At 41.4% G+C, this 13,853-nt stretch overlaps 1 protein-coding gene across 3 annotated transcripts in view; it reads right to left on the minus strand.

Moving 5' to 3' along the window:
* Positions 1 to 13,853, minus strand: part of LOC129699844 (palmitoyltransferase ZDHHC14-like) — a 105,329-nt gene that overhangs the window by 18,077 nt on the left and 73,399 nt on the right. For all 3 annotated transcript variants that reach the window (XM_055639974.1, XM_055639973.1, XM_055639975.1), the window contains 4 exons: positions 13,423 to 13,471; positions 8,489 to 8,591; positions 7,348 to 7,457; positions 6,363 to 6,465 (listed from right to left, as the gene is read on the minus strand). In XM_055639974.1, the coding sequence (XP_055495949.1) occupies positions 6,363 to 6,465; positions 7,348 to 7,457; positions 8,489 to 8,591; positions 13,423 to 13,471 (365 nt within the window). The remainder of the gene's footprint in view (positions 1 to 6,362; positions 6,466 to 7,347; positions 7,458 to 8,488; positions 8,592 to 13,422; positions 13,472 to 13,853) is intronic.

A 13,853-nucleotide genomic window follows, 5' to 3' on the forward strand; every position in this document is an offset into this window, starting at 1 on the left:
ATACTAGACCAAGTGCCGACCCGTTGGGTCTGTTCCCTCAACGTGCGTTTGTGGGGGGGGGGGGGGGAGGCGGCATGCAGCATCACACACTAACTACCCCCCCTCCCGGAGAGGGGGGATTGGAGGAGAGCGGGGGGCAATTGGAGGAGAGGGGGGAATTGGAGGAGACGGGGGGGGGAGGAGGGGGGGGGGGAAGGAGGGGGGGGGGGGGGGGGGGAGGGGGGGGGGGGGGGGGGGGGGGGGGGGGGGGGGGGGGGGGGGGGGGGGGGGGGGTGGGGGAGGGGGGGGGGGGGGGGGGGGGGGGGGGGGGGGTGGGGGGGGAAGAGGGGGGGGGAGGGAGGGGGGGAGGGGGGGGAGTAGAGGGGGGGGAGAGGAGGGGGGAGAGGAGAGGGTGGGGGAGGAGAGGGGGGGGGGAGGAGGAGAGGGGGGAGAGAGAGAGGAGAGGAGGAGGAGGGGGGAGGAGGGGGGGGGGGAGTGGAGGGGGGGGAGGGGAGAGGAGGAGAGGGAAGGGGGAGGGAGAGGGGGAGAGGGAGGGGGGGAGGGGGGGAGGGAGGGGAGAGGAGGGAGGAGGAGAGGGAGGGGGAGGGGGAAGGGGAAAAGGGGAAGAGGGAGGGGGGAGAGGGGGGAGGGAGGGAGAGAGGGAGAGAGAGGAGGAGGGAAGAGGGAGGAGGGAGGGAGGGAGGGGGGAGGGAGGTAGGGGAGGAGAGGGGGAGGAGGGAGGGAGGGAGAGAGAGGGACAGAGGGGGAAGAGGAGAGGAGGGGGGGGGGGAGAGGAGAGGGAGGGGGGGGGAGGGGGAGGAGGGGGAGGGGGGGGGGAGGGGGAGGGGGGGGGGGGGAGGGGGGAGGGGAGGGGGGGGGGGGGGGGGAGAGAGTGCCTTTTTACTTCAACCCAAACCACCATTTGCAGGCAGTGCTTTTTTTTTACCTCTAACCATATTTTCATTTTCAAAACCAAATTAAGGGTACTCACAGTGCTGTAGACATTTGTCAGTGTCATTCAAAGCTCTGATTGAGGCACACCACTTGCAGAGACTGATTGAGGCACACCACTTGCAGAGACTGATTGAGGCACACCACTTGCAGAGACTGATTGAGGCACACCACTTCCTGGTTTTATAGTCCCTCCCCCTCCCTCCAGCGGGGGCAGCAGAGTGAATGGGGAATAACCATATAACCATATAACAATTACAGCACGGAAACAGGCCATCTCGACCCTTCTAGTCCGTGCCGAACACATATTCTCCCCTAGTCCCATATACCTGCGCTCAGACCATAACCCCCCATTCCCTTCCCATCCATATAACTATCCAATTTAGTTGTAAAAACATTAATATCTCTGTCAATTTTAATCGACGGGAAAAATCCTCAGCACACATGTGGCGGAGGGGGGCTCTGAGTGAGGTGGCCAAAAATGACGGCCGTAGGTGGCGGCGTACTCTCAGAAACCGCAGCAGTGAAAGCCAAAACCGGTCAAGAACAGAGTTTTAGTAATATAGATAAACAAAGTTAAATGCCTGTACAGCATTCAAAACAACATGGAGAGAATGCAAAAAAATAATTTGAAGTAACAATCCCAGAGGTGGTGGTGGGGGCAGATTCGATAGATAGGCACATGGAAGTGCAGGGAATGTAGGGGTATGGATCATGTATAGGCGGATGTACAGGGCATAACTTGGCAACATGTTCGGCACAAACATTGTGGGGGGAAGGGCCCGATTCTGTGCTGTACTGTTCCGCGTTCTTAATCCAGATGTGCTCGATGGAGGAAGATTATTCCCAATGTGCTAGATGCAGGAAGATTATTCCCGATGTTGGGGAAGTCCAGAACTAGGGGTTACAGTTTAAGGATAAGAGGGAAGTCTTTTAGGACTGAGATGAGAAAATCATTTTTTACACAGAGAGTGGTGAATCTGCGGAATTCTCTGCCACAGAAGGTAGTTGAGGCCAGTTCATTGGCTATATTTAAGAGGGAGTTAGATGTGGACCTTGTGGGGAGAAGGCAGGGATGGGATACTGAGTTGGATGATCAGCCATGATCATATCGAATGGCAGTGCAGGCTCGAAGGGTCGAATGGCCTACTGAGCACCTATTTTCTATGTTTCTATGTGACAGGGATAAACGAAACATGGTTGTATAGAACTAGTAATTGCTGAATATTACAAAGGTAGACAAAAAATCTGGAGAAACTCAGCGGGTGAGGCAGCATCTACGGAGCTAAGGAATAGGTAACGTTTCGGGTCGAGACCCTTCTTCAGACTGAATATTACAGATATATATTGGACAAGAATAATGTAATAATGTAAATTTAATGAGAGTAGAAAAGAAAAGAACATAACGAATATTAAGATGGAACCTCTGGAAATCTGAAACAGAAAGAGAAACTGCTGATAACACTCAGCATACCTGGCCTGCAGCATTTTCAGTTTTTATTATAAAGGTTTGCCAATGATAACTTCATTGACCACGTTTATTATTGTATGCAGTTTCAGTATCCAAGAATCATAGAAATTTACAGTACACAAGAGAATTATAACAGCCCATTTCTTAGCTCAGCCTATGGTCTCATGGATTAGAGCTCTTCAAGTGCTTTTTAAGGTGATGTGGGTTAATCACTCCAATATGATCTCAGGCAGTTCCAAACCCCATTTACCACATAAGTGAACCAGATGGGCAACCCTAATCTGGCCGGCAAATGTAATAAATAGTTGAGAGGGCAAATGCAATACTGACTTTTATTGCACAGGGGTTGGAGTTTAAAAATAGATGTTATATTGCAATTGTACAGTGTGTGGATGAGGCCACACGCAGCTTTGTTCCTTTGCCTAAGAAAGGATACATGGTATTGGATTAAGGCCACAGAAGATTCACCAGGCGAATTGAATGTTGGGGCAGGCTTGAGTGGCCAAGTAACCTACTCATAAAGTCATACAGCATGGAAAAGGGCCTTTCAGACAAACTTACATTAGTCCCACCTGCCTGTATTTCGCCCATATGGCAGCACGGTCCATATACCCACCATCTTAGTGAAAAGGTTGTCCCTCGGAGTCCTATTAAATCTTTCCTCTGTCACCGTAAACCTATGTCCTCTGGTTTTTGATTCCACTCTTCTGAGTAAACGACTCTGTGCATCTACTGAATCTATTACCCTCAGATTTTCCTGTGCAGTTTTCTTGTGTTTTCTTTTTGTATCTTGTGTTCTTGCGCATATGCACAGTGATTCTCTTACCACTGAACTTAATTCTATATCCCACCTATATTAACCTAGTTGCTCCAGTAAGGATGCAGCCGTTCCAGCTATCCCAAGTTGCTGAGAGGGTTCTCCCGACGCCGGGGCACCATCACCCGGCGAGAAAGGCCTGAAACATCTGGCCACCCTAGCGGCGACTGTGGAGGCCTCAATAGGCCCGACTATGGGTGGACAAGGGGATGGGGACTGGACTTTGTGCCTTCCTCACAGTGGGAACCATTGTGGGGGGATGTTTTCTTATGTTTAATGTTAAACTCCTTTATAATGTTGTGTTGTATTCTTATTAATGTGCTGCAATGGCAACTTGAATTTCACTACACCAATTGGCGTATGTGACAATGAATGAACCTTTGAAGCAATAGGGCCTTCCTGCTCACTTTGCCTCGATTCCTCATGGTTTTTATGCATCATAATTAAATATCTTAATTATTTTGTTTCTTTTGTTCTAAAGACAACTCCAGATTTTAAAATCGCTACTCTCAACTAAAATTCTGCTGCCCTGCCAACATACTCGCAAAGTTCTTCTGCATGCTTTCTACACGATTGCACACTTCCCAGTAATCAAAATTCTCTACCATGCTCCAGCTGTGGCCTGTTCTACGATATTTGCCCTTGTATTTCATGCCTTAGACATAAAAGACAAATATCCTATGTGCCTTCTTAACCACTTGACACATCTGACCTGTTTCAAGAAATTCTGGATATGCATTTCAAGGTCCTTCCTTTTTTTCCCTCTACACTTCTCGGAATCTGGATATTCTTTACCCATTTCCTTGCCCTGTTCTTCCCCTCTCTCCTCCGGATTGAATGACTTTTATCACCTATATTATCATTAACTAGTTCCTCACTCGTTTCTTCCACTCAATCAATCATCATACCAATTCTGGTTACATTCCAACTTCAAAAATATACATCCTATACTTTGAACCTAGAACCAGAGGACATAGGTTTAAGGTCAGAGGGGAAATATTTCATTGGAACCCGACAGGTAACTGGGTACATGGAATGAACTGACAGAGGAGGTAGTTGAGGCAGGTACTAAAACAACATTTAATAGACGTTTGAACAGGTACATGGATTGGAAAAGTTTGGAGAGCATGGGCCAAATGCGGACAGGTGGGACTAGTGTAGACGAGGCATCTTGCTGGGCAGGAACAAGTTGGGCCAAAGGGCCTGTTTCCATGTTGGATGCCTGTATGACTCAATATTTAAATCCAAATCATTGATAAATATCACAGAGCAAAAGAGAACGCTGTGGATAAATGTGAGGGTATCCACTTTGGTGGCAAAAACAGGAAGGCTGATTATTATCTGAATGGTGTCAAGATGGGAAAAGGGAAAGTACAATGAGATCTGGGGGTCCTTGTACATCAGTCACTGAAAGCAAGCATGCAGGTATGCAGGCAGTGAAGAAAGCAAATTGCATGTTGGCCTTCATAACAAGAGGAGTTGGGTATAGGAGCAAAGAGGTCCTTCTGCAGTTCTGCAGGGCCCTAGTGAGACCACACCTGGAGTATTGTGTGCAGTTTTGGTCTCCAAATTTGAGGAAGGACATTCTTGCTATTGACGGAGTGATGTAGGCTCACAAGGTTAATTGCCAGGATGGCGGGACTGTCATATGTTGACAGAATGGGGCGGCTGGGCTTGTATACTCTGGAATTTAGAAGGATGAGAGGGCATCTTATTGAAACATAAGATTATTAAGGGATGGACACGCTAGAGGCAGGAAACATGTTCCCGATGTTCGGGGAGTCCAGAACCAGAGGTAGGCCATTTAGAACGAAGATGGGGGAAAACGTTTTCACCCAGAGAGTTGTGAATCTGTGGAATTCTCTGCCTCAGTGGGGGGCAATTCTCTGGATGCTTTCAAGAGAGAGTTAGATAGAGCTCTTAAAGAAAGCAGAGTCAAGGGATATGGCGAGAATGCAGGAATGGGGTACTGATTGTGGATGATCAGCTATGATCATATTGAATGGCGGTGCTGGCTCGAAGGGCCTATTCCTGCACCTATTGTTTTTGTCTATTGAACTCTCGGGAACGCATCTTCACACAGTCATCCAACGGTACTTAAGTCTTCACTATTACATTTCATTTCTTCCACCAAGTTACTTTCTAATCCAATTTACTGCATCCCTTTGAATCCCACAGGTTATTTATATCCCATGCTTTTCTTAGCACTGGAAACATCTTATCCAGGATTGGCAAAAAAACACCTATAAAGGATAGAAGACAGCAGAAAGTGCAAAGAAAAATGTAGGAATAATATCAGAAATGAAATATAACCTATGGGTGGGTTGTGTTTTTTCTAGAAAACAATGCCTTGGGGTAATATTATAAAAATATTTAACCATATGATGGAATTTGGTAGACACAGATAAATTATTTCTATCCATTGAATTGTCCCAGATGAGGAGAAAGACATTAATGATAGAATCAGATACATTCAGGAGAAACTTCCTTAGAGAATTGTTAGAATATGGAGTCAGCTACAACAGGGATAGATAAGGCAAACGGGGATGCTTGAGGCTTATCTTTAAGGGAATCCAGATAAGTACAAATAGAAGAAAGAATAATTTACAGACACAATTAGATGAATTTGAGTGGGAGGAGACTCACGTGAAGCAATGACTTCAGCACTGACCAGTGAGCCAATTTGCCTGTTTCTGTGCTGTAAATTTGATGTAATTTAAAGCCAAGATTTCTACATCAATATCCTAAAGGTAATTTGAACAGTGGAAAGATTTATTTATTCTATCTATTTTTCAAATTTAGGAATTCAGCTTGTGTAGTTGTGCATTTTATGTTTTTAAAAGTACCTCATATATTTTCGTCCTTAAAGATTGTATTAAGCCTCAGATGTAAATATTCGTCCTTATAAATAGGGAAACATTCTGTTTTCATACAGCTGAAAGCTGACCTCACACATATTCCTATGCAGCAATTGTCGATCAAGCCGTGCAGGACAGCTTTTTAGTCACAGTAGCTTGGATCAGCTGTTTTTATGAGACTTGGTTTTCCGGGAGTATTTGAAAATGGACTACCGAAAGAGATGGAAGATGATGGACATAAACAATGAAAGGGGCTTGGTGAGCAACACTATGGTATGGATCCTACCATGTTGCTCTGAGTTTGTGTGGCCCCATAAGTGGTGATTCCATTTGGTGGCACAACGGCCTGTGGTGTATCTGACTGGATCGTTCCTCTTCGATCAATTAAGCTGTTAAAAAATTATAAAAGTATCGTTAGTAACGATCTACATTTAGAATTAATGCAAATTTCTTAATGGTTACGGGAATCAGAAATAACGCAATTAGCTTTTTTTAAATATATGAAAGCAACAAATAATTATAGTTGAATATAACTTCCTTTTGCTTCCTTGGTCAGTCTGCTACTTTTGCAAATGCAAATGAGTGCTGATGCCACTATCAAAGCTCTTCCACAAATTATCAAGCATGAAAGCTATTGGTAATTTATGTTAAATCACTTTCGACTTAATTTAATTTTAGTATTGCTTTAATTGTCTGATTTTGCAGACCAAAAAATCTCCACCAATGCTAAGAACGATAAATATCTTCAAGAGTCAGTACAAGGGATATCCTTAAATGGAAATCATTAAAGCCAATGAACTATGATAGATGATTTTTTAAAAGTACTCCTTTTAAAGTGAAAGGAATCCTAGGGCAATTGTCATGGTGAGATTTTTGATTCATACTTCCTATTTGCAGTAACCATGATTTACAGTTGTCTATCAGAGCAGAACAAATATTGACAGGAAGAGGTCAACATCCCATGAGGAATGATGAAAAAATAAGACTTACAAAAACATTTTGTGACAGTTTGGTTTGTAATAAAGGGTGATAAAAGTCTTGAACAGTAACTAAATAAATAACTCTTATAAGACATGTTCCATGGAGCCTTAAAAGCATAATTATTTCATAACAGATTTTGATTCTTGGTGATTTTTTGTTGTTGAAACAATTACTATCCAAATGCAAGTACAAGGTTAACAAACCAGCTTCTCTTTGTATGTAGAATGGAAAGGCTGAAGTGAAAGAAAAGGCTGAATAATGTCCAATTCCCCATTGCAATAATTTCCTACCTTGGCGGCAATGGTCCACACAGAGCTGCACAACAATTTGTGAAGATGTTCCCATGGCTATATGGATTATAATTATCTTTGCTTCTCTTGTTTGACCAGGATCCTTTAATCTGCAAGAACAACATATTGTGAATATTTCTCAAAATTGATGTGACAACAGCAGTGCATGATGGTGTCTTCATCTGAAAACTGCTGCAAGGGCTAAACGGCCTACTCCTGCACCAACTGTCCACTGTCTATTGTTTGAGTATAGAAGCTGGGATGTAATGTTAAAATTGTACAAGGCATTGGTGAGACCAAATCTGGAGTATGGTGTACAATTTTGGTCGCCAAATTATAGGAAGGATGTCAACAAAATAGAGAGAGAGTACAGAGGAGATTTACTAGAATGTTGCCTGGGTTTCAACAACTAAGTTACAGCGATAGGTTGAATAAGTTAGGTCTTTATTCTCTGGAGCGCAGAAGGTTAAGGGGGGACCTGATAGAGGTCTTTAAAATGATGAGAGGGATAGACAGAGTTGATGTGGACAAGCTTTTCCCTTTGAGAATAGGGAAGATTCAAACAAGAGGACATGACTTCAGAATTAAGGGACAGAAGTTTAGGGGTAATATGAGGGGGAACTTCTTTACGCAGAGAGTGGTGGCGGTGTGGAATGAGCTCCCAGTGGAAGTGGTAGGAGGCAGGTTCATTGGTATAATTTAAAAATAAATTGGATAGGCATATGGATGAGAAGGGAATGGAGGGTTATGGTACGAGTGCAGGCAGGTGGGACTAAGGGGAAAAAAATTTGTTCGGCATGAACTTGTAGGGCCGAGATGGCCTGTTTCCGTGCTGTAATTGTTATATGGTTATATGGTTTATTGACACCTGCACTAATCAATAATCTATCTATCTCTGCCTTACAAAATATCCATTGTTTTGTTATGATCACCATGATATAAGGTAAATGAGCTTGATTGCTAAATTATTTGAGTAATTTGCAAGAGATGGTGAAGTTAAATACAATTGGTATCAGCACTTCCAAACTACTCTGCTATTTTGCTCACCAGATGGCAATAGAAGCTGATAATTATTATCCAGCACAAAGAATGACAATCAAACTGAATACATCTCACTTATGAAATAATTCAAAATACTTACATCTTCATTTGTGGTCTGGTTTGAGCTAATCAGATATGTATGAAATCCTGAAAGTCCAAGGATTGACCACACAGAGAAGAAACAAACAACGGCTTCCAGTACAGTAATGATGGAGTCAAGGAGTAACTATGAAATAAGACTGAGAAAAGAAGACAATAAAGAAAGCACATTCTGGAATTCACACCTACATTTGCAGATTGTGGTATTCTGAAAAACCATGGTAGAAATTACCAAATAGAATACATATGTAAAATCTGATGTTGTTAAGAGGAGATTTTGAATAAGTGCTACACCCTTGACCATTGTGTCATTTAACAATAACTTCCATCTATGATGTTATTTTGTGAATTGCAAACCACTTTCCCCAAGATATGTTGCACAGATAACTACTGAGTACACTTTCAAACCGAACCACAAAAAAAAGAGTAGCTTTGCACACAAGGAAACTTACGTATGAGCATTCATAAGCAATGCAAAGGATGGGGGAAAACTCAATTTCTTCCAATTTGATTCAATCTCTGCGATTTTTTTTTCCCCTTCCAATTTAAATGTTCTGTTTGAAATCAGAAATTACTAGGGGCTAAAAGAATGAAGAGGTGACAACATTAGCTGATAGTGAGGAAGAATAATTTCAATGTTGGAAGCTATCAATTTTTTTGTGTCACAATCTATTAAAACTGTATAACCAGATTTAGTGTCTGATACTGGACAGTTTCTATTTAGCTCAGCTGTGGGAGCTCTATAGGGAATCTGATGAAGAACTTTTTCACTCAGAAAGTAATTGGAATCTGAATGCACTGTCCAAGGGGGTGATGGAGGCAGGTACTCTCACAATGTTGAAATTGCCAAAGCATAGAAGGCTACGGGCTAAGTGCTGGTCAATGAGAAAAACATAGATAGGTAATGTGACAGAGTTATAGAATCATACAGCATGGAAACAATTCTATGGTCCAACTTGCTCATGCTGACCAAAGTGTCCCATCTAAGCTCTTTTTTGCCCATATCTCTCTAAACCTTTCCTGTTCATGTACCTGTCCAAATGACTTTTAAATGTTGTTATAGTTCCTGCCTCAACTACTTCATCTTACAGCTCATTCCAATTACCCACCACCCTCTGTGTGGAAAACATTGCCTCTCATGTTCCCATTAAATATTTTCCCTCGCACTTTAAACCTAGGCTATTGATTTCCATTCACTGGGAAAAAGATTTTGTACATTCAGCCCATCTATTCCCCTTATAACTGTATACATCTCAATATGGTCACCCCTCAGCCATTTACCACTCCTGACAGCTTAGGCCCTAGCAACATCCTTGTAAATCTCTGCACTCTTTCTAGCTTAATGGCATCTTTCCTATGGCAGGGTGATCCCAATGACACTATACCCCAAGTACGGCCTCACCACATCTTGTACAACTGTAACATCTCAATGTTTAGTTTAGTTTTGACATACATAGCTGAAACAGGCCCTTCAGCCCACCGAGTCCGCACCAACCAGCGATCCCCACACATTAACACTATCCTCCACACACCAGGAGAAATTTTACATTTACACCAAACCAATTAACCTACAAACCTGTACTTTAGAGTGTGGGAGGAAACCAAAGATCTTGGGAGAAAACCCACGCAGGTCACGGGGAGAACGCCGGAGACTGGCACTATAAGGTAGCAACTCTATTGCTGCGCCGCTGTGCTGCCCTCAATTGTCTGCACTCAATTCCCTCTGTGAAAGCAGCATGCCAAAAGCTTTCTTCACCATTCAAAAATCCAAAAGGCCTGTACTATCAACAGACTGGTCATGTGGTGAATAAAGAGTCAAATGGAAGTCCAGCGGGATAATTATAAAGTAATGCATACACAGGGAAACAAGCAAGGAAAGGGAAATAAATAGCAGGATGCTAAGAAACACAAAATGCACACCCCATGATCCCTGAATTTGACAGAATAGCAACAAAGTTTAGGAGAGAAACTGGATGTAGAAGCATAAAGGTCATGTTAGACCTGTATAAAATGCCAGTTACAGCTAGTGTACTGTGAACAATTCACCATAATACAGGTTGTGATTGCATCGACGAAGAGCGTACAAAAGAAACTTAGATTGTCAAGGCAGGAGAATTATAATCTGATGAGAAACTGACCAGGTTGTAATTGCTTTCTTTGGAACAAAATAAATTGAATGCAGATCTAATCGAGATGCATAAGATTCTGAGTGGCATAGATAAAACAAGGTCTATTTAGTTATGTCAAAAATCAGAATGCCTAGATTTATATTAACTGATAGAGGGGTTAGTTGATAAGTTTTTTTGGCCTTCCATCACAGCTATGTGATGGATGTTTATGTAAAATGTAATTATGTTGTGTCTGGGGTCTATTTGTGTGTAATGTATGGCTGCAGAAACGGCATTTCATTTGGACCTCCAGGGGTCCAAATGACAATTAAATAGACTATTGACTATTGACTAGAATGAATTAATTTAGCCAAATTACTTGAAAGCGTGAAATTACCTGGAGGTACCTATATAAAGTCCCTGGCTTTTCAAATAGCACAAAGAGCTATAAACTACAAAGCTATGGATTGAGAGCTGGGAAGTAAAATACATATAAATAGCTTTCTTCTTGGCTGGCATAAATATGATAGGTCAAACGTGCCATAGTCTTGATAATCTTCAAAATGTTGCAGCTACTTTGACCCTGAGCTTTTGACGTGGAATTCATAAGTTTGTCCAATCACCAGTTGTTTTACTTTGGGTGCTCTCCTTTCCTTCCATATTCCAAAAAACATGTTGGTCGGTTTATTGAATACTCCTTGGTTCTGGTAAGTAGCAAAAGAATCAAAGGGGAGGTGGAAGAATAACTTTAGGAATTGCTACATATTGAATTTGATGAAGAGACCAAGATAGTTGCACAGATGAGAAATACCTGTATGTTCAAGGCTTCGTGTTTGTGCAGAAAGAACAAAGGAACATAAGTAACCATAGTAGGAGTGGAATCAGCATTTTGGTGAGTTCTGCCATTCAAAATGAATCTTTTCCTGCAACACCATTTTCTGGCCCTATTACCAGTGTCCTGTCCTCCAAATATCCAATATAATGTTTGAAAGAAAATCAACGCCTGAGCTTCTGGGGTAGAGAATTACAAACATTCACCATCCTCTATGAAGAAATATCCTCTCATTTCAATCCAAAATGGCCTATCCCTTATTGTTAAACTGTACCTGCTAATTTTGCACTCCTCAGCCAAAGGAAACAACATCCCACATCTACCCTATCCAGCTCCCAAAGAATTGTTCAAGCTTCAATGACATGCTATAAATCTCTAATGAAGAGGATTAGTGTCCTTCATACAGACCAAATGAGAGATCTGCTATCCCAAGTAACAACCTCATGAATCTCTGCTGCACTTTCTCTATAAAAACGATACTGTTTTTAAGATAAGGAGATCAAAATTAATCCAGGTTTGATCACACCAAGACTGTATATAATTAAAGTAATACATCTTTACTTTTACATTAAAATAGTCTTGCAGTATAGAATAACATCTCAATTGCATGTTTCACCTGCACCTATGTTTCAAAGAGAGTACAAGGATACCCTGGTCAATCACCATTTAAAAAAGATTACTGAGCATTTTTATTTATCTATCAAAGCGTAAACCCCATATTTTTCCACACTGCACTCAGGGTGCCATTTTGTTGCCACTTCTTCAGTCGCTCTACATCTCCTTGAAGCTGCTTTGCATCCTCATTACTATTCCTCTCCCTAATATTCTTAGCATAATCAACAATTTGGATATGTCACATTTGATCCCCCCCCCCAACCATGATGTGAACAGTAGAGCTCAAGCACAGATCCCTGTGATAATACACGTCACAACCAACTAAACTGAGAAGGATCCATTATTTCTAAATGTTATCTTTTATCTGCTAGCCAGATCACAATCCACATAAGTATATTACACTTAATTCCTTGAGCTCTAATTTTGTTCATCCAATTTGTGTGGGATTTTATTGCAAGCCTTCCATCAATCAATGTGTCATTATCTACGATTTACCCAATCTACTCAAAGAATTGCAATTAATCGAACATAACTAGAGTTTCATAAATCTAGGTTGATGCTACTCAATCATATTATTATTCCCAAAAAAACTGTTCAAAGTTATTAGCATGGAAATATTGCAAACAGTTTTTGTATTTCTCAATAAGATCAGGTCCAGATCCACTTTGAAAACAGTGAATGCAATGCAAATTCATTAGTCATCTCATTTTTTCCTGAAATCATTCACCTGGATAATTCAACTGGCGGCTTTTCATTCGTGTTGATAACATCTATATTACTTCCAACTAAAATGTCATTGACTGGAAAAGAGAATACACATAAGGATGCGTCTTATGTATCAATTAGATGAATGCTGTTCAGAAAGTAAAAGGGAATAATGATGCAACCACTTTAACGTGCAAATTGGCCGCAAATCCAGGGAAGAGAAAGTTTTTTCTCTTTCAGTTTAATTAGTTAAGAAATGTTTGACTTGCAACACGGCTAGTTACTTTTAACATATTAGTTGTCACTTCTAGCTAGTCATGCCACAATAAAAAAAAAAATGAACTGAACAGTCAAGGGAAGTAGTCACAGTGTACACTATAAAATGCCCCACTCCAAAAATGCTTGTTTATTTATTCAATAGTACTGATAATAGGAATCCATTGAAGAGATATAATTCTCCTTTACAGCCAAAACATAACGATGATTCCCGTATATCATGGATTAATAAAATCGTTATTATCAGGATACTCAACAAAAATGGAAAAAAATCCTTTGAAGAATTGGATACTATGATGCTAAGAAAATGCAACCTGGCATTAGGCATCACTACCCATGCTGAAAGAATAGTGAATCTTGTTCTGGACTTTATTCCCCAAATGTAACAGTAAAGGATATCTTACAGGACTGTCTTTTAGTGCATTTAGAAATCCTGTCTTCTGAGATCCTATATAAAATGAATCAAATGTTAGGTTAAGAAAATATCAAGGATCAATTAAAAAAACAGTTAAATGCAATAGTTTATGATTTACTTATTCCAAAGCAGAAGGATCGCAATCAAATACTATTACAAACTATCGCAGGTAACAATTCGTTTTTTTTAGACATCTTTAAATCCATTTTGTACATCAGTCAGAAAATACACAAAAATCATTCGATTTGGTAAACCCAGCATTGTAGTCATGGTTCATAAGGTCATAAGGAATAGGAGTAGAATTAGGCCATTTGGCCCATCAAATTTACTCCGCCATTCAATCATGCTGTTCTATCCCTCCCTCCGAACCCCATTCTCCTGCCTTCTCCCCATAATGTCTGATACCTGAACTAAT

The sequence above is a fragment of the Leucoraja erinacea genome, chromosome 8 (genome assembly GCF_028641065.1).
Source record: "Leucoraja erinacea ecotype New England chromosome 8, Leri_hhj_1, whole genome shotgun sequence".
Classification (NCBI taxonomy): Eukaryota; Metazoa; Chordata; class Chondrichthyes; order Rajiformes; family Rajidae; genus Leucoraja; species Leucoraja erinaceus.